Source organism: Monodon monoceros, unplaced genomic scaffold, assembly GCF_005190385.1.
Source record: "Monodon monoceros isolate NGI ecotype Baffin Bay Population unplaced genomic scaffold, NGI_Narwhal_1 Super_Scaffold_21, whole genome shotgun sequence".
In the NCBI taxonomy this organism is placed as follows: domain Eukaryota; kingdom Metazoa; phylum Chordata; class Mammalia; order Artiodactyla; family Monodontidae; genus Monodon; species Monodon monoceros.
In genome coordinates, this window is record NW_021703778.1 from 8,690,283 (window position 1) to 8,715,482 (window position 25,200).

The window sequence follows — 25,200 nt, forward strand, 5'->3', positions numbered from 1 at the left end:
TCATGAAGAATAAGAAAAATAAAAGACTTTATCTTCATGTATCCTTTCTCTAATGCTTTTCTTTTCTTTTTATAGATCTGAGTTTTTGACCTTCTCTGAGGAGCTTTTACATTTCTGGCAAGGCAGGTCTACTGGCAACAAATTCCATCGACTTTTGTTTGTCTAAGATAGTCTACTGCTCCTTCACTTTTGAAGAATAATTTCCATGGACACAGAATTATAGGCTGGTGGTTCTTCTCTCTCAACTTTCTTCTTGCTTGCATGGTTTCTGAAGAGAGGTCTGATATATTTCTTATCCTTGCTCTTCTACAGGTAAGTTATTTTTCCCTTTTGGCTTCTTTCAAAAAATTTTTTTTTGTTTTTGATTTTCTGCTTTTTGCCCACGATACACTTAGGTGAAGACTTTTTTGGCATTTATCCTGTGTGGTGTTCTCTGAGTTTCCCAGATCTGTGGTTTGTACCTGTCATTAATTTTTGAAAATTCTCAGCCATTATTACTTCAAACATTCTTCTGTCCCCTTCTTTCCTTCTGGTATTCTCATTGTACACTTTCTGTAACTGCCTCACAGTTCTTGAATATTCTGTTCTTCTTCATTCTTTTTTTAAAATTGCTTTTCAGTTTTGGAATTTTCTCATGCCATTTCTTCAAGCTCACTGATTCTTTTCTCAGCCATGGTCAGTCTACTCATGATCTCATCATAGGCATTCTTTACTTCTGTTACAGGCTTTTTGATTTGTAGTATTCCCTTTTGAGTTTTTCTTAGAGTTTCCATCTCTCTGCTTACATTACCCCTCTGTTCCTGCATATTGTCACTTTTTCCATTAGAGCTCTTAGGATGTTAACACAGTTGTTTCAAATTCCGTTTTATGTCTATCCATTATGTCTGAGTCTGGTTATGATGCTTTCTTTATCTTTAAAAACTGTTTTTTGGTCTTTTAGTATGCCTTATAATTTTTTGTTGAAAACTGAACATGATGTACTAGGTAAAAGGAACTGTGGTAAATAGGCCTTTGGTGTGGGGTTTTTGTTTATCTGGTTAGGAATTGGACTATTAGTGTTTGTGCAGCTGGGTCATATGCTGAAATTTCCTCTGGTGTCCTTGTTTTTGTCTCCACTGTTGTCTTTGGGTTTCCCTATAGACTTCTTAGAGAAAGTCTAAGATGTGCAGTTGTTTCCGTTGTAATCCCTTGTTATTATACAGAAGCCCTGTTGATGTGGTGGTGAGGGGTAGCGGGGAGGGGAAGCATTCTATAGGTCTATGGTTAGTCTTTTCGTGAGCTTGTGCCTCTGGGCTGTGACGTTTACAGGTTTTTTCCCTCCTCCTTAGGTGCTAAGAATAAGGGTGCATAAGTTGCGTGTATCTGTTCCCCCAGTTTGGTCAGGCTCTGATAATATCCCAGCAAGTAAGGCTCTGGTAAAAAAGTTTCCCTGAGGGCAGCCTTCTTAAGAAGGACAGAATGCTCTGGTGTATTTCAAAATGTCTACTCCCACCTGCCCCCCAGCCCTGCTGGAATTATGGGGGAGTTTTTTCTAATCTTTACTGTGGGAATCTGGTAGGATTTGTGGAGGTAAAACTCATGAAAGTGCAGGGTTCCCCCTAAGACTGGGCTCCCCCTGGAGTTTTTAACTCTCAAGCTCATCCACACTGAGACTTTAGCAATTCTTCAATTAACAGTTTACGTTTTCCTACTCAGGTACTGGCTCCTACTGTGGTTTCTGCTCCTGAGACCGTGGTCTGGTCATCAGCGACTCTCTGTATCTCCCTGTTTGTCTCTCCAGTTTGGGGGCAGAGGTTTACCCTGTGACCTCAGTTCTCTGAAAGATTTAAAAGAGTTGACGATTTTAAGTTTGTTCGGCGTTTTTCTTATTATAAGGATAGGAGTGATGACATCCAAGCTCCTTACATGCCAGACCAAAATTATTTTTAACATAATATTTAAAGACTTAATTGTGTAAAATTATTAGCTGTAAAAGTTTCTTTTGCTCCCTCATATTTCTTCACATTTGCCATCTTTCTGTTGTTCCCATTAGCCACACAAGAATACAGCATGGCTGGCCCTAGAAGAGGGGCCTAAATTCTGATGAGGTGTAGTTAACTGGTAACATGGAACAGGGCCTTGAAGACTAAATTAACTGGATAAGACATGCACAGACTTTACAAGTTGTTTACCAAACTGTTTGATTCCCCCAAAACAATAGCCTTAATTTAAATTGACCATATGAACTTGCCTTCATTTACAATCCATCTAATTAGCAAGGAAACAATTTGATAACAGGCTTAATCAGCACATTCACACTGTTATTTCACATTGGGATCAGGTTAATATTTTTACTTGAACAAAGTAAAAGGATATTCCCAATATCTTAAGTGTAGAACCATTTGGTTTGCTTTTTTATTTAGGATACTGTAGAAATCTATCTTCTCCAATATAAGATAGTAAGGGAAAAAAATTTAAACTAGAAACTATAAACAAGAAATTAAAAGTAAAAATTTCGTAGTTATTTTAGAAATGTCTTTAACAAACCCCCTGGGGTGAGGGGGGGATCTAAATTACTGTTGAATTTGTGCAATGTGTTCTCCTGGCATGAAGCTGTAATTAACTGTTTTGATTCCTGTTTTAAAATATATATATACCTACACACATAGGCACACACAAGTCAAGTTTGTGTAGGAGAGATTCTTATGACAAAGTCAAACAGAGGAGATTTAAAATTTTTCTCTTAAATATTTTAGGATATAGATACATAAGGACATTGCTAACTTTTATGGCTGGTAAACTGTAGGTTTACAAAATATGGCAAATCTCTATCTTTTCACCTCCTTAGAAAGAACAGTTTCTAATTCAAACACCACTTACTGGTATCTAGTAAAGGGATTTGCTCATATTCACGGAATTAACAAAATGGTTCTGAATAAGTATTAAGCTTATATGAAGCTGAATACAGAAAACACATCCTATGAAATTAGCTAGTCATATATGAACAATGTGAAAGATTCATAAGCAAAATTTTATTTTGCAATAACTATTTTTTTTGCAATAACTATTTTTGTGATTATGAATATAGAGCCTGATCCAGGAAGAAAATTAATAGATAGCTATTCTTTTTAGAAATTAATACACTATTCACTGTATAGTTGATAAACATATACCTGCAGCACAACAAAAGAAAAAGAAAACTTTACACCGTGGATGATTACGTGACATCCAGTGAACCTAATATATCCGCTTCATGTAGGTCAGTATTTTTTCACTTGTCCTGAGGATCAAGTAAAAGGTCACAGGGCTCATCTGAAAAGAGCCACATCATAATTTTGGTGCTGTGGCTGAAATAAAACTGTTAAGATATACACACATACACAACCCCAGATAGATCTATCTTAAATGAATAAAGAAAAATAACAATGTAATTTATTTAAAAATACTTCAAAGACACTTTTCTTGATTAAATCTGTGACCACTTCATTTTTCCTGCCTCCTTAGAAAGTGCTTAATCAGTGAGGCTTCTTCCATCTTATTACCACATTTACTCTATCCACGATGTCACACACTCATAACCCGCATGGACAGTTCAGTGCTCACATCAACTGAATATTAAAAAAAAAACAAACCTCTTATCAGAAGAGTGGTACGTTAAGGATTCTATTTTGCGAGTTTGTGGGAATGCGCCAAAAAATGTCCTTTTTAGAACATAATGGTTTTCTTTCTCCTAAAATAATGAGCCAAAATATTTGAGTGAAACAAATGACACAAAAGTACAACTCTTGGAGGAAAAAATCTGACATTTACCAACAGTTTGGGGGAGGTGAAAGGTCAACACTTAAATGATGCAGTCTGTAACATGAATCAGTAGTGTATCTATGTCGGGCAGAACTTCTCCACATTTGGGGCAAGAATGAATTGGAATATTCTGTTGTTCCTGCTGCATCCAGTTTCTATCCTCGGCTCCTGGGAATAAGCATTAAATGAAATGTTAATCCATTCCTTCCATGTTGCAAGCAGTTTTTAAAAACAGATGGTAAATTTTAATTTTAACATCAGTTAAACTTGGTAATCAGTACCTCGTGGGAAATGAATACAGGTTTTATTTTGGTCTTTAACTGAAGTAATCGACACACATAGAAAAAAATCTCCAAAAGTAATACCTGCTTCCCTATCATGTTAGGATTTAGGCTCTGTTCCAGGTTCTAGGTATGTGAAAATATGTGGTTTGGGTTTTAGGTACAGGATGATACATGTTCTAGTAAAAACTAGAATATTTGAGAGAAGAAAAGGATAGATGAGGATGTAAGCTAAGGAGAAGGAGAGAATTTGGACAGTGCGCAAAGCATGGAGAGGGACCCTGGAACAGCAGGGACCTTCTCAGAAGCAGAGACAACAATTACGGCCATTCAGTAGATGCTTTTGAGCACTTGGGAGATGGGAGAGAGGGATACAGACATGGTGGGGACATCAGGCAAGAAAAAGAGACAGTGGCACGACGTGAGGGAAGCACTGAGGCTGTGTCAGACACAAGGTGGTTTTGTTGGGGAGGGCAGAGAAGGGCGCCTGGCTCAGACTGCTTGGTGCAGACAGGCCCCCCGATGGGACCAGCTCCACTTGAGAGGAGTCTTAAGAATGAACAAGAGTTATCCAGATAAAGGAAGTGAGGAGAAGGAATTGAAGAATCAGTCCTATTGTTTCCCCCAATTCTGGAGTTGGACTGAGGTTCAAGTCTTAAATCTAAGAATGCTCTGAAGAAGTCATGGCTCTCAGCAGGTCCCCTGTGTGCAGACCGTGCTCAGTACAGGAAATGGTTTCTAGTTCCCAGAGCACCTCATTGATCTGATCTTTCTGCACCGATGCAAAGCATTTTAGTTTTTCAGCGTCTCCGCCCAGGTCTCTAGATTTTCATTCAGCCTCCAAAGTGTTTGTTTTTGCAGATAATAGTGGAGGTAACTTTTTTTTTTTTTGATTAATTTATTTTTGGCTCTGTTGGGTCTTCGTAGCTGCGCGTGGGCTTTCTCTAGTTGCGGCGAGTGGGGGCTGCTCTTTGTTGCGGTGCGCGGGCTTCTCATTGCGGTGGCCTCTCTTGTTGCGGAGCACGAGCTCTAGGCGCGCGGGCTTCAGTAGTTGTGGCACGTGGGCTCAGGAGTTGTGACTCACGGGCCCTAGAGTGCAGGCTCAGTAGTTGTGGTGCACGGGCTTAGTTGCTCCGTGGCATGTGGGATCTTCCCGGACCAGGGCTTGAACCCATGTCCCCTGCATTGGCAGGCGGATTCTTAACCACTGCGCCACCAGGGAAGCCCGAGGTAACTTTTAATATGGTTATTTGCTTCTGAGCATATTATTTGAATTCACTAACATGGGAGACTGTTACGGACAGTTTGTGTTAAGCAAACTTTAGAAGCACCCTTGAATAGAAATACTGATCACAAAGCATGATTTCTGAAGCAGGGAGCTTTCTAACAGTCTCATTGTTTTAGATCAGGGGTCAGTAACTTTCTGTAAAGGGCCAGACAGTAAATATTTTAGGCTTTACAGGTCATAAATTTCAGTCATAACTACTCAAGTCTGCCACTGTAGCATGAAAGTAGCCAGACAATATGTCAATAAGAGGGCATGACTATGCTGCAATAAAACTTTACTTATGCAAACATGTGGCAGGCCAGATTTGGCCTGTGGGCTGCAGTTTACCAACCCCTGCTCTGGATGACAATCTGCCACTTATCAGGGACTGTTAATTCGTCCCTTTAAACTTTATTGCATCTGTCTGTGCCTTTATTTTTGTCCTGGTCTAGGTTTCAAGATGCAGACTGGGGCTGTTTTATCAGTCAACTAATGGGTTCCCTCTGCCTCCTGGCTCTTCACTATAAAATAAGCTTAGTCAGTTTTCATTATTAACACATCACACTCATTTCTGCCTTTGCCCTTTTATTCTCATACAGAAGTTATCTAAATCCTGGCTTCCAGGTCAAGCTTAAAGTCACATCTTTCCAAGGCCTTTCTCAACCCCCCTGGCCCTTAGGGGTTATCCTTTCCTCTTATCTCCAGCACTGTTATTTCTATTCCTTACTTGTTATCTTGTATTATGAATTCATCTTTTTATGTGCACATCCTGTCTCTCCAACTAAACCATAGGCCTTCACAGATCTGACCATGCCTTATGCCCGTTTGTCCCCTCGTGTTCAGTCAAGCGCCCAGACCAGAGTAGACACTTAGACGGCTGCAGACAGCAGAGGACAACCATGATGAAATATACTGAGGGGAGCTATTGTTTAAGGCAGCTTTGTTAGGAAACAAACAAAAAAATCTTAAGACAATCTGTTTGGAATATTGTTTTTTATAAGACAAAAAAGCTTATTAGGATAATTATGAATACATTTGCACTCTGTGGCAATTTTTTTTTTTTTTTTTTTTTTTTTTTGGTTTGGGGGCCCCTCACTTTTTTGGTCTCTCCCGTTGTGGAGCACAGGCTCCGGACGTGCAGGCTCAGCAGCCATGGCTCACAGGCCTAGCCACTCCACGGCATGTGGGATCTTCCCGGACTGGGGCACGAACCCGTGTCCCCTGCATCAGCAGGCGGACTCTCAACCACTGCGCCACCAGGGAAGCCCCTCTGTGGCAATTTTTAGATTATAAGTCAAAGAGTGTTTGACCAGTTTTTTTTTTTTTTTTTAAGTGTAAATAGATATTTGCCTTATATAGCTATGAGGAAGGAAAATCTTCCCCTAAGAAATCCAGGTACAAGAGATTGTCCTTTTTTTGTACCAAAACAATCCTGGAGGCACTTCTAGGTATGGGGTATATGGATGTTGCTAGGATATTTAAATTCACGTTAGAGAAAAGGCCTGGTGGTGCTCACGTGGGTAGATGCAGCCTTCAGAGTACACAGCTTTACCTGCTGATGCTAAAAAATGCCTGAGGCTAATATTTATGTCAGTCCCTGTGCTGCTTCTGCATATGCCCCATGAATACCATGTGTATTATTTTTTTTGGAATTTTTTTTCTATGTGTATTTTTAACCTGAATTACTACCTCTAATATTTACTTTAACCTAATTTTTCCTGTAAAAGAACTCTGGCAGGGGCATCGGTGGAGTTAGGACGTAAAAGGGATACTCAGAAATTTCCCTAGGATTTAATAGTTAACTATACATACTAATATTGCTTCCTTGCTGTTGATAACACTGTGATAGTTCCATTTCAATAGTCTGTTGGTATGTGGAAGGGACTTAGACTCAGCCAGCATTTAAAAAAAGTTAAAGAACCAGTTATGTGAAATGTCGATAACATCTCTCTCTCGCTCTCTTTTTTTTTTTTGGATAACATCTAACACCCTGATTCTTCTTAGTGGCATTGCTATTAACTTTTCATCTAGCTATGTCAGTCTTTGTTCCTGTGAATTTTATGTTTTTTCATATCTAGACTCAAGGAAAATACTTCCCTTTCAGTGATGTAATTTACTGTAAATGACGGAACATTATTACTAGAGTATTAAAACCACGTAATAAACAAAGCACCATACTTTGAATAAGTGTCATGATCAATTTCACTCAGGGAATTAAAATCTAGTGCCAGTCTATTACATGCAGTACCATGTAGTGGTGAACAGTCAGATAACCTTGGGTCCCATGTCCAGTTCTGTCCCTAAAAATCCTCATGATCCTGGGTTATTTAACCTTGTCTTCTGGAAGATGGTGATACTATATACCTCGTGGAATTTTTGAGGATCACATGAAATAATATGTATGAAGGGATCAGCACAGCATCCATGCATAGTAAACTCTCAATAAATGGTAACATTACTATGTGCAGAACAGGAAGCAGGTGAGCATATAAGCTCCAAGGGAGCTTATTTATTAGAGTACTTAAATGCATATTTAGAACACATAAATAATGGGGTAAGAGTTCACTGGAAAGAGACTGTAGGAAGAGAGATATGAATGAGGGAAGGGCATCTACGTGAAGGATACCGCATAAGCAAGTATATGTAGCTATATAAGCTTAGGATAAGTTCAAGGAACAGGAAGTGATTCCATTGGCTAATATCTATAGGGGAACAGAGTGAGAGAAGGCTCAAAAGTTTGGCTATGCCAGGCCTTAACTGCTAGTGTGAAGAGTCTGGTCTGGATTCAGTAGAGAGTAGATGGAGTTTGAGGTAGTGGAAATAAGACTGATAGGTGCTATATTTTTGGTAGCTTGATTTGGAATCCATTGTATAGATGTATAGTGGAATTTTTCTTCAAGCATCTTCTTCATAGGATAGCTAACCCCAGGAGCCCTGACAACCTAGAATCACACGTGACTCACCTCTTTGAACGAGATAAGCCTGCTGGTCAGCGTCACTTGCTCTCGCCCCATGACGGCTCTGCATTTCCATCAGGGACTGCCTGCTGGGATGAAAAGCAGCACTATATGTGAAACCCTGAAATACGACAACGTTGAGCAGGCATTCAACAGAAGTACGAGAAAAAAAGACCTAAACTACAAAGCCAAGGTTCATAGAAACCAGAACTTAAGAGTAATTTGAGCTTTAAATATTACTGGCACTAGGACACAATGTAGTAAAAGTAAATAAGATTTTTAAAAATCAGGAAACAAACAAAATGTCAATTGACAGGGGAAAAGATTAGAAAAAAGTGGCATATTTCTAAAACAAGACACAACAGAGCAATTAAACAGAGTGAAGTAAATCTACATATATATATACACACACAGAGTTCAAAATTAGTTATGTAAAGCAAGTTGCAGAATAATACCTATAGTGACCATTTTAAAACCTAGGCACCTTGTTTTAAGAAATTAATATTACCTTGTTTTAAGATATTATATAGATGTGTATATATGCAAAAGTACAAAACAGCTGGGGATGCTGTTGCAGGCAGTGTGGGGAAGGGAGAGAGGACTATAATGGCAGGGGGTGTGGGGAGAAGACTGCAACTTCATCTACAACTCCTTTTTCTTTTAATAAAAATATACTTGGGGCTTCCCTGGTGGCACAGTGGTTGAGAGTCCGCCTGCCGATGCAGGGGACGCGGGTTCGTGCCCCGGTCCGGGAAGATCCCACATGCCGCGGAGCGGCTGGGCCCGTGAGCCATGGCCACTGAGCCTGTGTGTCCGGAGCCTGTGCTCCGCAACAGGAGAGGCCACGGCAGTGAGAGGCCCGCGTACGGCAAAGGGGAAAAAAAAAAAATATATATATATATACTTGAAGAAAATAAAACAAATATTAGTAACTGTCGATTCTGGATGGATACATATTGGTGTGTATTATTTTATTCTCTGTAGTTTTCTATTTTCTATTCCTTAATATTTCAGTTTTTTATCAAAATGAGAATTTTAAAGATAGAAGTAATTTTAGCAGTATTTTCTTTGAAAACATTACAGAATTATTTAAAGTGTTAGGAATATTTCATCCATGACAATGGCAGGATATGACTCCAGAACACATAATGTCACGTTTTTACAATTTATCTAAAAGAACTCGATCAGGTTCCCACAAGGTGCTGCCAGGCCTTGCAGAGCAAACTAAGTGTTAGGGACACCGTCAGGCAAAGTGTGCTCAGAGCGATTCTTTTTTTTTTTTTTTTTTTTTGCGGTACGCGGGCCTTTCACTGTTGTGGCATCTCCCATTGTGGAGCACAGGCTCCTGACGCGCAGGCCCAGCCGCTCCGCGGCCATGGCTCACGGGGCCAGCCGCGCCGCGGCATGTGGGATCTTCCCAGACCGGGGCACGAACGCGTGTCCCCTGCATCGGCAGGCGGACTCTCAACCACTGCGCCACCAGGGAAGCCCCAGAGCGATTCTTATAGCTCAAATTAGGAAACACTGTGGGTCACCTCTCCCACAGACGGGGTGATATGTGCTCTAAGTCTTCCCCTCATTCACCTGCCTTCATCTTCAAAAGCATTATTCTCTTTCAGCAGAATTGCCAGCTGCAATGCCATTTGCTCCTTCTCTTCATGAATCTTCTCTCTTGCTGCTCTTTCTGCATGAAAGTCAGAACAATAAACCTCCATCTGTTAGAGGAAAAAAAGAGACAGAAGTTACCACCTAGACAAATGTGGATTCTCTACAGCTCACCTGCTGATAAGGTGAAGAGGTAGTGCTGCATCCTGTGACATTGTCTTGCAAATAACAGGTACTTGTCCCTGCTAGAAACCAGTGTAATCACCATGACTTTCCAGCTACCTTCAAATAGAAGACACAAGTTGTGTGTGTGTGTGTGTGTGTGTGTGTGTGCTTTAAACTATCAGAGCCCAGCAATTACCTAGATATAGGTAGTTTAAATACTGTGTGTACCATTAGTTCAGTAAAATTCTCTGGTCTCTTTTTTAAAAATAATATTCAGCACTAGCTTAATATGGTAAGTGGTTTATTTACCCTGTCAGGTATATTTATGAAGGCTGGCCTTAAGCTAAATTTAAAATAACAACAATAAATAGATGCTATGTATTGAATTCCAAACATCTGCAGGGCCCTGTGTTTGGTGCCCGTATTGACCATTTTATTTCCTCCTTATCCAAAATCCTGGGAAGGCAGAATTGCTATGCTCATCTTACATTTATAAATTTAATAGCTCTTAATCTTGGGGAAATTAGTTAAGTGCTCAAACCAGCATTTGAACCCAGACTGAAGCCCATGTACCATGGACGCTTCCATTTACCATACTGCTTTCCACAGTGGTAGCCAGCCTCCAAGATGGCGCCAGTGATCCTTACCTCTTGGTAATCATACCCTCATGTGGTCCCCTCCCACAATGAATGGGCCAACCTGTGTAACCACTAGGATATTACAGAAGTAATGGTGTGTGGCTTCTGAAACTAGGTCATAAAGGACACCAATGGCTTCTGCCTTGTTCTCTCATGGATCACTTGCTCTGGGGGAAGCTAGTTGCCATGTCATGAGGGTATTCAAGCAGCCCTATGGAGAGGCACACACGGTCAGGAACTGAGGCCTCCCGCCCATAGCCATGAGAATGAGCCATCTTGGAAACAGATCTTTCAGTCCATCCTGAGTGCAGCCTCATGAGAGACCCTGAGTCAGAATCACCCTGCTAAGCTGCTCTTGGATTCCTGATCCATAGCAACTGTGTGAGATAACAAATGCTTGTTGTTTTAGCTGCTACGTTTGGAGAATAATTTGTTACCTATAAAAAAGTAAATATGCCATAATATGTAATTTCTTCACTGTTACAAAAATTATAAAGTGAAAATGAATGCCTTAATAGTGAATTGAGCATTATTTCAATACCAGTTTTTAACTTCCTATATTTAAAATTGGGTTTTTCATTTCAAATTTAGTGGTTCTCGGATACAAATTTATTTATTTATTTATTTTCTTGGATACAAATTTTTATCCATTACTTTAAAAAGTAAAATTAATAAAAATTTAAATATTCTAATCACACTGTAGTTACCAAAAAAGTATGAAATAGATCATTTTAAGGGACTTCTGCCATTTGTGAGTAATCCAACATTTTATGGTTATCATTGATAGATTATGGGCTTTTTTTTGAGTCAGACCTAAATCTGAGTTAGAGTCTCACCTCCATCAGTTATGAGCTTTGAGCCAGTAAGAACTGGGCCTTTGTTTTGTCCATTCCTATATCCCCGGCAGTGAGAACAGTGTCTGACATAAAGTGCTCAAAAAAGAGTTGTTGAATGAATGAACAAGAGTATCCATCAAAACAAATGTCTCTGTACAGAACATGGCAAAAGTACATGACTACAGTATCATGCACAAACAAAGGAAATGCCTTAAAGAGCTCAGGTTGAAATTCTATTCCTGTCGAAATAAAACTAAAACCATAAGTTCAGTCAACCACTTCCATATTTCACTGGGCCAGCCACTCTGGGCAGCTGGTACTGAGTATGTATATAGGGAATAATAAACTTCTGGCATTGTTACACTACAAATAATCTGTTTATCTTCTTCAGATTGGCAAACATTTAAAAGAGTGATGCAAGGATGTGGGGAAATAGGAGCTCTCATCTACTTCTGGTAAGAGAATAATTTTCATTATGCATTTTTGGAAGACAACTTGGTAATACTTATTTAACTTAAAAACAGGCATATCCAATGACCCAACCATTCCATTTCTGTATCTTACTAGAGATTCCACAAGTGCACAAAGACACAGATACAAGAATGTTCAGTTCAGCATTGTTGATAATAGCAAAAATATTGGTACAACCTACAGGTCCATTAATAGAGGACTGGTTAAACCTGTCATGGCAATGTACACTTTGGACACCATACAACTGTTAAAAAAAACTACATATGGCTGTGAGTAATAACATGGAGAGATATCCAAGATATATCATGAATGAAAAAGTAGTGCAAAATGTATGGCATGATCCCACTTTTAATTAAGCAAACAAAATAGAAACAAACAAAAAAAGGTTTCCCCCCACTTTTTTGGTGATTTTACATCTCAGGCAGGATGTATGTTCACTAATAAAACTCTTCTCTAAGGACTCCACCCACCAGTATGAAAAGTGGGCCAAAACAGTCACAACCAGCCAATTGTACACAAATTCTTCCAGAGAACAGTGAAAGAAGAAATGTGCCCCAACTTGTTTTTATGAGGCCAGTAAAACCCTGAAATCCAAACCCAACAAGGACATGAGCAGAAAGAAAATTCTAGGCCAATCTTACTCAAGAATATAGAAACAAAAATCCTAAGCAAAATATAAGCAAACCAAATCCAACAATATATACAGAGGATAATTCAAGAAAGGCAAAGTTTAATATTTTAAAAATCAGTGTGATTTACCACATTAACAAATTAAAGGAAAAAGGCATATAATTATCTAATTATATCATTATATGAAGAAAAACATTTCCTAAATAAAATTCAACATCCACTCAAAATAAACATTTTTGGCAAACAAGGAAGAGAAGGGAATTTTCTTAATCTAGTAAGTGATACCCATGAAAAGCCTATACCAAACACCACACATTCAACAGTGAAATGTTGGAAACACTGCCACTGAGACTGAGAGCAAGGTAAGGCTGCCTGCTCTCTCCACTGTTACATAGCATTGCACTGGGGTCCCAGCCAGTGCAATAAGGCAAGAAAAAGAAAGAAAAAAAATATAATGAACTGGAAAGGAAAAAAAAAAAAACTGTCATTATTTAACTGATCTTAGTGTACCAAGTCCAAAGGAATATTTAGAAATATTATTAGAATTAAAATGTGAGTTGAGTAAGTTTACTGCATGGAAAGTCAATATTAGGAATCAATTGTATTTCTATATAGCAGCAACCATTAGAAAATGAAGTTTTAAAAAATGCTATTTATAAAACTATCATAAAAATAGAAAATATCAAAAAAGTAGAAAATATCTAGGAATAATCTAATAAAAGATGAGCAAAATCTTTACTAAGAAGATTAAAAATATGACTGAAAATAATTAAAGAAGATATGTCATGTTTGTGGACTGGAAGAGTCAATGATGTAAAGTTGCCAATCATCTCCAAATTGATTTTTATATATTTAATAAAATTCTAATCAAAATCCCAGGGTTTTTTTTCTGTGTAGAAAATATCAAGCGAATTCTGAAATTTATAAGAAAAGGAAAACCTAAGGTCCTCTTGAAGAATCTCAATGAGGTAGGAAGACTTTCTACCAGATATCAAAGCATTTGATTCTTTATAATAAGAAAGTATGGTACCAGAGCAAGGATGTACAAATAGCCCAATGGAACAGTATAGAATCCAGAAATAGACCCGTGGGTACCTGGACACAATATGTGACAAAGAGGGCAGCAGAGTCCTTAAGATGACCTTTTAAATAAATGGTGCCAAATGAACAGGATATTCATGCAGAAGAAAATATGAATCTTTACCCTTACCTCACTCCATATAGAAAAGCTAATTCCAGATGGTTTTTAGATCTTAATGTAAAAGGCAAAACCATAAAACTTTTAGAAGACAACATAGGAGAATATGTTCATGGCCCTGAGATAGTGAAAGTTTTTAAAACAGGACACAAAAAGTACTATAATCATAAATAAAAAGACTCATAAACTGGACTGCATTAAAATTAAGAATTTTCATTCAACAGACACCTTCATGAGAGTGGAAAGGCAAATCATAGAGTGAAGAAATCTGCAAAAAGTATAACTGGCAAGGGCTTGTATGTGGAATATATAAAGAACTCCTATAAATTGAAGAAAAAGCCAGAAAACCAGAAGAAAACTGGGCAAAGACCTGATCAGGCTCTTCACAAAAGGGGATGCTTAGAAGGCCGTAAACATCTGAAAAAGTACTCACTCTCATACCATCAGGGAAATGCAGATTTAATGAGACACCATCATAAACCCACTAGAATGGTTAAAAATTCTGACAATACAAGTATGGGTAAGGATATAGAGCAATAGGAACTCTCTGTTGGTGGGAGTGAAAACCGGTCCACTTTGGAAACCTCTTTGGCATTATCTATTAAAGCTGGGTAACATGCATACTCTATGAACAAGCAATTCCACTCCTAGGTGTGTACCCAACAGAAATGAATGCACAGGTGAACAAAGAGACACGCGTAAGAATGACAGAGCAACATTAAACACAAAGCCCCAAGCTGGAAATAATCCAGCTGTCTATAAACTGTAGAATGGATAAATTCAGTGAGTAATACACTTAAAAGTGTGGTGCACTTTCCACCTGTGATATACTTCGGTAAAACGGTTTTTAAAAATATACTGGTGGAAATAGTATAAAATCAAAAGATATTTTAAGCACTATCACCTCCCTGTTAGAGAATATAATCGGGGTTGGCCTGCCTCGGCTCACATTTGGGAACGAAGCCTACCTGAGCCCTGAGAACAGCCATGGTTTCCAGGTCCTTCTCCTGCTTGGCGATGGTCTGCTTCATCTCATCCATTTGGAGCTGCTTGGAAGCCAGGGCTTTCTCTGCCAGTTCCAGCTTTCCACTCAGTTCCTGCAGCACCACCTTATCCACTTTTTCCGACTGAAAAAGACAAACTTATTCTAGACATGGTTTTGAAATAATTCAACCTATTTTAGTAAAATATTAGATGAAGGTTTATTTTTTAAAAAATGACTGGCTCTAAACTATTCTGGTAATCAGCAGTGATAACTTATTCAACAACTTTCATGCACTTAATTTACAGCTTGAAGATAATAATTTCCTAATTTAAAATAATGATTTATAAAAAGAAAACACTAAAATAAGGGAGATAATAGCAAACCCTATCTCCGGGCGGGTGTAAGTTGCTGATACTCCTATTCTTTCACTCACATTACTCTTAACTTTATGAAGTCAGTGGAATGTTTGAATTAAAAATTTACTAGGTCCTAGAGAGGAACAATATTCTAGTAAAAGTAAATGAAAAACAGAAAATATATTTCTAAGAATATAAACTCAAAGACCCCTTCTAATTCAAAACTCCCATGGTCTTTATTTATTCCAGCTTTATTGAGGTAAAACTGCCAAATAAAATTGTAAAATATTTAAAGTGTACAACGTGATGATTTGATATACATATACATCGTGAAAGGATTCCCACCATCGGGTTAATAATACATCTATCACCTGACATCTCTATCCATGGTGTTTAAATTATCACACCATTCTGGGGGCATTATTACTATTACTATTACAATAATTTAAGATGCAGCCGGATAAGTCCAGGGCCTCAAGTTCACTGACAGCAGGCAAGCTAGCCCTGTGATAGCTCCAGGCAGCAGTCTCACTATACAGTCATCACTCATGTAGGAGCCCAGGCTCAGCTCTCCTACAAACCCATCCACTGTTAGAAATGCTAAAAGCTTAGCCACGGAGCAACTAAGCCCATGCGCCACAACTACTGAGCCTGTACTCTAGAGCTCGTGCTCTAGAGCCCGCGAGCCACAACTACTGAGCCTGTGTGCCACAATTACTGAAGCTTGCGTGCTTAGAGCCCGCGCTCTGCAACAAGAGAAGCTACCGCAATGAGAAGCTAACGCACAGCAACGAAGAGTAGCCCCCACTCACTGCAACTAGAGAAAGCCCGCGCACAGCAACGAAGACCCAATGCAGCCAAAAATAAATAATAAATAAGTAAATAAATTTATTTAAAAAAATGCTAAAACTGTACTCCGACCGTAGGACATGCACATCACCTCTGTACACAAGGCACATTATACATGTGTGGAATATCAGGAGTTATAAAATGTTATAAACACTTAGACACAAGAAATCAATTATAAATGGAAAAACAACCCTTGAAACCAGACCTAGTTAAGGATTAACACAACTACTTTAGATATTTACATAAAATGTTAAATGGCTATGAAAGTAATTTTTTTTCTATGAGTACCTCTCTTCTTTTTAGTTCCTCGGTTGTTTTCAGTGCATTATTGTATTCTTGAAGAAGCCTGTTGTGTGTCAACTGTAGAGTGGCTAATTTGGACCTATTTAGAAAGAAATTTTAAAATGGAATCTTGGGAAAAATATCATAGAAGCTTAGTCTTACCTCCCAACCCTCTTCTGAACACTCAGGTGACAAAATCTTCCCTCCCACCCTTATCATCCCACCACCTACTAGCATGTTCTTACTTGCAGAGAAAACAATTCCCCCCTCCCCAATCAAGATAGATTACAAATAATTTTCATAATTGTTATTGTAAAACTTAACATTTATCTCCTCAGAAAAGTCTACTAGTACGCCTTCAAATAAATAAAAGAGAAAAAATTTTAAATTTATTCCTAAATCCTGATTCCAATCTGCATAAAAGAGCTATTCTATCTTCTTTTAGCAAGTAGCCATTCAGTCACAGCATACTCACTTTTCATCTTCTGTTTTTGCTTGCTCCATTTTGATTTCTGATCGCATGCTTTCTACTTGGAGCTCTAACTTTCTGTTATTGTAAACAAGCTCTTGCTTTTCATTCAGCTCTGATGGGGTTGGAGAATTTTTCCTTTCAAGGGCCTGACATCTAAGAAAGAGCAAAATTTCATGAGGACAAAACAATACTTCATTTCTCAGTGGCTTTTAAACGAATCCCCAGATTATGTAGCAAAATGCAAAGAATTTTAGGATTACATTTTTCAAAAATTTAACAGTACAAAATTAAATATTTTATCCTCCCTGCTTCTTTACTAGAAGTAATATTTCTGAACCGTTACGCCTGAATATAAAAAAATACAGATTTTTGTAAAAGAAATTTACATATTTCTGAACCCTTATGCCTAGCATAAACAAGTACAGATCTAAGATCACACAAGCTACTGTCTACCTGGAGTAATTGTTTCAACTAGTCATGCAAATATATTTCTGTGGTTTAGATACAGACCAAACTAGTAATTGGCTAGAGGTGCTTCTCATATAGTGATCCATGGATATCTTTAGTATTTTTAAAACTATGGGCTCTGTTAAGCATAAAAAATATGACTTCTGACAAAGATTCAATAGGGGAGAAGGAAATGCTTTCAGTCCTCTTAAAGATCAGAGAGAAAATTTCAATATAACAGCAAATACAAACCATTGATAGCTATGTGCAAGGCATTAACGCAAAGCATGTTAAACATTAGCTTACTTAATACAAAGTCAGAATTATGACACACAGTTTACAAATGATAAAACTGAGACTCAGAGAGGTTAAATAAATAACTTGTCCAGGGTAATACCACAAATAAGGGGTAGATCCATATTTCAACCTTAGGTCTGTTTATCCAAAGTCCTTAGTATCAGCTGCTATGATGCACTAGATAACCATTAATACTGTACAGCCTTGGTCAGTGTAACTCCATGGAAACATCCACTTGTATATGGGGCTGGAAATATGTTTGCTAACTAATCCAAAAGAACAACACCAACTTAGCTTTCCTAAATTTGGGATAACTTCTTACATCAAGAGAAACAAGCAAATGCAAAATTCTCCTAGTTTATAAATTAGACTTCATAACTGATTGAAAATCAATTTTTTTTTCCTAAGTAAATCTCACTCAAGTTCTTCTTGCCCTTTGTAGCTTTTATGTTGGTTCACATCAATGGTGTCAGCTCACGTAAGTCACAGGAAGTCTGGCTCACTGCTTTTTCCAGGTCTTCATATACGCTTAACAAATGTCCCCAAACAGCAGAATCAGAGTCCCTTGGGCCCATTCCCCCATATTACTACAAGGACTTCTTGATATGTTTCTATATTAACCTGAACATTAGTGTTTTCTGAATTCATATTTTAATTAGGTCTCTTTTTCTTTTACTCAGTAAAACAGTAATAAAACTATATTTTTGTATATTAACATATTTTGTAAAACTGTACACTTTTCGAAGGAGGATAAAATTCATCTCTCATTCTTACTTTTCCTGAAGTCTCTTCTTCATTAGGTCAGCCTCACTGAGTTTTGTGTGAGCCTCCTGAAGCTCCTTAAACAGGGTTGTCACCTGAAGGTTCAACGTTTCCACTTCACTTCCAACCTGTCATCCAGGCAATCACAAACACGCATTTATCAGAGGCTAAATGAACCTCTTTGTGAGAAAACAGTGTGAACCACTGGTGTCTAAATAAGACTGTTGAATTGATTAAACTTTTGGCAATTAACGCCCCAAATATCTTGCATGGAAAAAAAAAGATGTGGGTACAACTCTGTTTCATTATAGATCATTAACTGATCAGTTTGGATGCACTTGTGATAATGTCTTTATCTTAATTAAAATGATTCCTGGACTTCCCTGGTGGTGCAGTGGTTAAGAATCTGCCTGCCAACGCAGGGGACACAGGTTAGAGCCCTGGTCCAGGAAGATCCCACATGCCATGGAGCAACTAAGCCCGTGCACCACAACTACTGAGCCTGTGTTCTAGAGCCGTGAGCCACAACTACTGAAGCCCACATGCCTAGAACCCATGTTCCACAACAAAGAGAAGCCACCACAATGAGAAGCCTGTGCACTGCAATGAAGAGTAGCCCCTGCTCGACGCAACTGGAGAAAGCCCGCACGCAGTAACAAAGACCCAAAGCAGCCAAAAATAAATAAATTAAAAAAAAAAAAAAGAATCCTGATCATAGTTCAAGGGATTATAGATCACAGTGATGTCAAAGCACAATCTAATTTATCCAGCTAGCAACTCATGCCCATATTCCCTGGCTGATTTATTTTTCTAGTTTACTCAACTATTTTCCCTGGCAGCTCTAGAATTTTTGTCAGTGAGTTTTATGGTGCCATGGAAGTCTCAGTACTTCTCTATTATTAGTTATCGATTAGTTGTAGTCAACAGGGTACTACTACTCACAGGTGTTCTCTTCATCTCAGTCTTTAAAATATTCTCCATTCTCTTGAAAGTAGGAGACGCAGCCCAGAGCATGGCATACAGTAGGCATTTGATATATATTTGCTGAATAAATAAATTCGCTAAAGTATTTTATGTAAATGCCTTTCTCACGGGCTACTGTGGGTCTTACAACTTCCTGCCTTCATCACCTTTCCCCAAGCTTCGGACTGTTTGCAGGCTACGAGGCACGTCTCTGAGTTGCCACAGAACAGAAATGTATATGAGCATGTATATAAAAATGAGCCTTTTTTGTTCATACTATTTTGTTCAAACAAGTAGTGGGATAGAACCAAGGTCTTTCAATGCTACCTTACGTTTCTGGGTCACATCCTCAAATGATCTTATTATAAATTGGACAAAATTCCTTTCTCAATTAGTGGGCCTGTCCACTTAGGAATTCTGGAGAGAAAATCAGCCAAGAAGAGAGAGAGACGTGATTTCCTAGAATCACTAGGACAGGAATACATCTCAGTACAATTTACAATGAATGAAATTCAGATCAGGACAAGGAAATATGAGAGAAACAGAAAATATTCAACATGGAAATTATTTCTCTATTGCTAAAGCCAATAACACATCACAAGACGCGGCTCCAGCGCCTGCACTACTCTTTGTCCATCGGGGGTGTAGTAACAGTCTTAGACACTTAGTACCCACAGTTTCTGTGCCTTTCTCCTCTTCTTTCTCTTGTTCTGTGCGCCCCTCTGTCTGGGTCTCAATCTCACAATGATCCTTCGCTTTCTTTTCAAAATCAGAAATTCTGAAAAATTAAAGAATATAGAAAAGTTACTTTCTCTTTGGCTTCCAGAGGAAAAACAATTGTGGAAGCACTGAAAAGAACATTGTTCAAAATCTGGATAAAAGATCAATGTTTTCAAAATCTCTTCACATTCTCTATATCAGCTCTGGTTTTGCTTTCAACCTGATATTGGCTAGAATTGATTTAAGGGATGAATGCACATGGAGGTATAAGATATGTATAATTTATCTTGAACACTGAAAAATACTGCCTCTTTTCACGTCATTGTCATGCACAGAAATATTTTTTAAATTTGTGTTTTTATGTTTGTACACATGTGCATGCATATGTGCTACATGAGAGTGGGTGTCCCTTTATAAGGATTCGGCAGAGAGGGAAAGACTTGTTTTTTGGGACCCATATAAGTTTATGAGGTCCTGAAAACAAACAAATATAGCAACATTCTTACACTGAGTCATCATCATATGAAAGCCATCCCAATACAAATGAAATAAAGAGACTTGTGGTTAAAGATGGTAGATTTAAATATACGCATGTAATTTTTCTCCCACCTTGAATGCCACTAAAATGACTTTTCAAAGCCACATACCTACAAGAACAAAGAGAAAGGGAGAGGAAATAATAGCAAGAAGATTTGGGAAGCATTAGGTATGAGTGGGAACTGACTAGATAGCCCAAGAGGACTGGATCTGAGCCAACAGTAGGGAGAGCCAAGATGGAACCCACTTCATACTGTGGGACCCCAAAGGCTCAGGAATCAGTGACACCAGGTACCTCTGGACATGGGGATAAAGTTGGGACCTGTTTAAGAATGACTAGAAGGTCATAAAATAAAGGGTCTCTTGACTCAGAGTCATTAATCAGAGTTGAGGGTTTGGGTTCCCTACTGAAAAGAGGGGAACTTACAGAATACTAAGACCCTCAGCCTTCTGTTCCTACTCATCTCCAGAACGCTGGCATCTAGAAAAGTACCCTTCAGACAGGAGACTGGAAAAGTCTCCTCTGGAGAATTTGATCAGGATAAGGAAAAGATTTAAAGTTTCTGACGTAAGACTTCCCCAAGGAAACCTCCCGGCCAGATCTCCCTACACATGCACACAGCACTTTGTTTGTTTTTAAATAAATTTATTTATTTATTTATTTTAGGCTGTGTTGGGTCTTCGTTGCTGCGTGCGGGCTTTTCTCTAGTTGCGGCGAGCGGGGGCTACTCTTTGTTGCGGTGTGCGGGCTTCTCGTGGCAGTGGCTTCTCTTGTTGCAGAGCATGGGCTCTAGGTGTGCGGGCTTCAGCAGTCGTGGCTCACAGGCTCTACAGCGCAGACTCAGTAGTTGTGGCGCATGGGCTTAGTTGCTCCGTGGCATGTGGGATCTTCCTGGACCAGGGCTCGAACCCATGTCCCCTGCATTGGCAGGCGGATTCTCAACCACTGCACCACCAGGGAAGCCCCACACAGCACTTTGATCAGCATCTAACCCCCCAGTCTTAAATCCGATCAAACAGTAAAGATTACCAGACATTTCAGGAAAACCTTAAAATGAAACAGACAAAGTAAACCAGGAAATAAAACAACTTACTGAAATTAGAATATGCCAAGGGGAAAAAACTTCAAAAAAAAAACAAAAACCTATCATTAATATCCTTAGGGACAGAAGGAAACATATTACCACCATAATAAAATGGAAGAGGAACATTCAAAGGAACTGTCCCCCGCCCCACAAAGAAGATGAAAGTTGATCAAATGTAACAGAAAGCAGAAAAAGAGAAAGAGCAAGAGTGAAGGGGGGATGGAGAGAAAGAGATAAGGAGAGAGAGAAAAATGGAAAAGAGGAACACCCAGTTGAGAAAGTCAGAGGACTGGTCCAGGAGGTCCAATTAAGAATAACAGTAGTGCTAAAATGAGAGAACAGAGAAAACTGAGGATAAGAGATTATCCCTGAATTATTTCAAGATCATTTTTCGAGAACTGAAAGACATGAGTTTGCAGAATGAAAGAGGCCAAGAATGTCCAGAACAAATGGATGAAAACAAGGTCACACCAAAGCACATGTGAAATGTCAGAAAACTTGGGACAGAGCAAAGAACCTTTGGGGGAGAGGAAAAACAAAAGAAGTTTTAAACCAAAAGATTAAGAATTAGAATGGCAATGAGTTTTTCAACATTAACACCAAAAGCTAGAATACGATGAAGTAATGCTTTCAAAATTTGGAGGGAAAGTTATATCCAATACAGATTTCTATATCTAGCCAAATTATCCATTAAGTATAAAAAGGTAGAAACAGACATTTTCAGATATGCAGTTCTCAGAAAATATCCTTCCCATATATTCTTTCTTAGTAAGTTAGTGGAGATATTTAAAGATATTTAGGGAATGAGAAAGGCATTGGATTCAGGAAACAGGTGATCCAACACAGTAGAGATGAAGGAATTCCACAGGACAATGACAAAGGGAGATTCCAAGATGACTACAATACAGCAGGACCTAGATAACAGCCAGGCTGACTCCAGGAGAAAAGTCTTCAAGAGAAAACTGTTAGACTACTAACATGTTTGAATGTAATTGAGATTTCCTCACTGGAGAAGAGTATGGTGAAACTAAGCAAATTTTTATAAAGGTAATTCTGCATAGAGATTTTTTTTTCAAGTATAAAAAAGGAAAAGTGGTCAAAGCGTAGAGCACAGCTCAACAGAGAACTGTATGTGTGCGTGGGTATGTACACATAATAATAATAAACACTGAGTAGTGACCTAACTGAATGTCAATATAATCAGTTTTGGAGTGGGGTGGGAAGGAGGGCCCGGAAGTGTGTGGAGTGACAATGGTGAGGGTGAAAGGCAGTTAAATCCTCATCCTTCATAGCGGGAGGTCAATAGATTATGTCTAAAGTAGGAAACAAAATTTAAGTAGCAATTTAATCTTGATATATGGGAGTATGTATCAAAAGAACCAGCTAAATATGTTGCAAGTGGTTGTCTGAGAAGCAGGAAAAGGAGGTGGGGGGTGGAGGGGGGTTGGTCAAAGAATTACTGTTTTTCCATAAAAAGCTTGTGGAACCAATTCTTTAAACTATGTGAATTCAAACCTGATTTTTAAAAAACTTAGTGATAGGGGCTTCCCTGGTGCTGCAGTGGTTGAGAGTCCGCCTGCCGATGCAGGGGACACGGGTTCGTGCCCCGGTCTGGGAGGATCCCACATGCTGTGGAACGGCTGGGCCCGTGAGCCATGGCCGCTGAGCCTGCGCATCCGGAGCCTCTGCTCCGCAGCAGGAGAGGCCACAACAGTGAGAGGCCCGCATACCGAAAAAAAAAAAATTTAAAAAAAAATTAAAAACTTAGTGATAATAACAAATAAACAAACAGCATTAGTATCTGTTGCAAACTGCCCAACCCAACTGGTGCACAGGCACTGTTTCTAGCTAAGCAAATCAATGGGCCAAGAGCTGGTTGGTGCAGGGTTGAAGGATGGGCCGTTATCACGCCACTCACATATGACGCAGGCTTCTGACTTACATTTGAATTTCAACTTAATTTTGTAGGGCAAATTTTCATCTCGGCTGACTTTTCCCTACTACCTCTTGATTGTCCCGGGTCACACTTCATGTATACTTTCTCTCTCCTTCCTGGCTATCAGTTTAAGTTAGTTCAGAAGACACAAATTGCACGAAATATGAATCCTGGCAAACAATGGAAGAAAGGCAAGTCTGTTGTCCGCTGTCCCCACAAATCCCTAAAACTTTTCAGAGTAAATTTTAAACTGTCTGTTACCCCTATTTCTCATGAAAATGGTTGAAGACTGACTTATGTATTTGAGAAGAAGACATGTTAGGTCTTGGAACGTCTTTCCATCATATCCCACATAGTAAATCAAGCCAGGTTGTCCAGGAATCAGTGATTTTATTTCTTGGTTTCAGTCCGACCTTAGCCAGGAGGTCATCCTAATACCCACATGGGGAACATTACTCTTGGCAACCAATCACTGACTTGCCAGATGTTAAATACTGCAAGAAGGCTGACTCACAAAATGGAAATTTAATGCTATTGAGAAAGGGGGCCTTTACAGGGAGCTCAGGGTGAGAGAGGGAAACACCCATCTCAAAGTCAGGCCTGACTTCCTAGCTGCAATCTGAAAAGCTATACCTCCAGACAGAGAGCTATCATTATTTTGAAAGCAGGAAATATATACTAGATTATATGAAAGATCCGGATGTATAATCAGAAAATTCCTAAGTTTATACTTTTATTGTTAAAGCTAATCATGTTATCTGAGGAAGGATGAATTACTGGCTTAACTTGACTTCTTAGAATGGTGTGCAGAACTCAGGAGGGTAAACGTGCCAATGAAACAGAAACACACTGATTACTTATGACTATTAAGGGTCTTTTTCAAAGCAAAACGTCTTCCCTTTAAAAATTGGCTGGAATAATTAAGGTGTAAAAAGAATGCTTTTACTTAATTATTTTTCTGTGCATTATTACTAGATTTTGGGACTTGTCAAAAAGGCAGGATGAATATTTTACTCCATTAGAATACATGGTACTAGTTTCCTGGAAGTTAACCTCTGAACTTTTCTAAGGGACAGCAGTAGGATATGGGGTAAAAACCTACGATTCATAGCTATCATACCTTTTTCACCTCTGAGAAGAGCTGACGATCAAATAAGTCATTGGACAAACACTGAATATTCTAGGTTACCCTCATTCTGAATAAATAACTTAAGCTTCATATTTTAAAAACAGATCTTATAGTTAAAAATTTCAACTGCTTCAGTTAGAAAGTGCTTCTTATAGTGCTATAATTTTAAGATTAATGAGCCATTTATAATGTCTGAGAGAATTAATTATGTCTCAGACATAATATATTTATGTATATTATAGTATATCCTATTTATAGTATATTTATTATTAAATGTTGCAATCAATGGAACCCTAAAACTGTTGCATTATCTCCCCCGTCTTATGTGATTTCACACTTTGCCTTCATAAAAAGTTCATTCACACGTAGAAATTCATTGACTTCACAACTCTATGAGGTAAATAAATTTTATCCTAAAGTGCGTGTGTATACCACATTCTATGAGGCCAGTATTTCCCTTATACCAAAGCCAGACAAAGACAACATAAGAAAAGAAAACTACAGACCAGTACCCCTTAGGTATACAGATGCAAAGATCCTTAACAAAAGACT

General features: G+C 38.6%; 1 protein-coding gene across 6 annotated transcripts in view; it reads right to left on the reverse strand.

Annotated features, from left to right (window-relative positions):
* Window positions 1–3,376: 3,376 nt before the first annotated feature.
* Window positions 3,377–25,200, reverse strand: part of OPTN (optineurin) — a 42,345-nt gene continuing 20,521 nt past the window's right edge. For 5 of the 6 annotated variants that reach the window (XM_029238053.1, XM_029238055.1, XM_029238056.1 and 2 more), the window contains 8 exons: window positions 19,917–20,019; window positions 18,291–18,406; window positions 16,776–16,925; window positions 16,307–16,400; window positions 14,797–14,955; window positions 9,870–10,000; window positions 8,292–8,374; window positions 3,377–3,948 (listed from right to left, as the gene is read on the reverse strand). In XM_029238053.1, the coding sequence (XP_029093886.1) occupies window positions 3,821–3,948; window positions 8,292–8,374; window positions 9,870–10,000; window positions 14,797–14,955; window positions 16,307–16,400; window positions 16,776–16,925; window positions 18,291–18,406; window positions 19,917–20,019 (964 nt within the window). In that variant the 3' untranslated portion in view covers window positions 3,377–3,820. The remainder of the gene's footprint in view (window positions 3,949–8,291; window positions 8,375–9,869; window positions 10,001–14,796; window positions 14,956–16,306; window positions 16,401–16,775; window positions 16,926–18,290; window positions 18,407–19,916; window positions 20,020–25,200) is intronic. The other variant, XM_029238052.1, reaches the window with a different exon arrangement.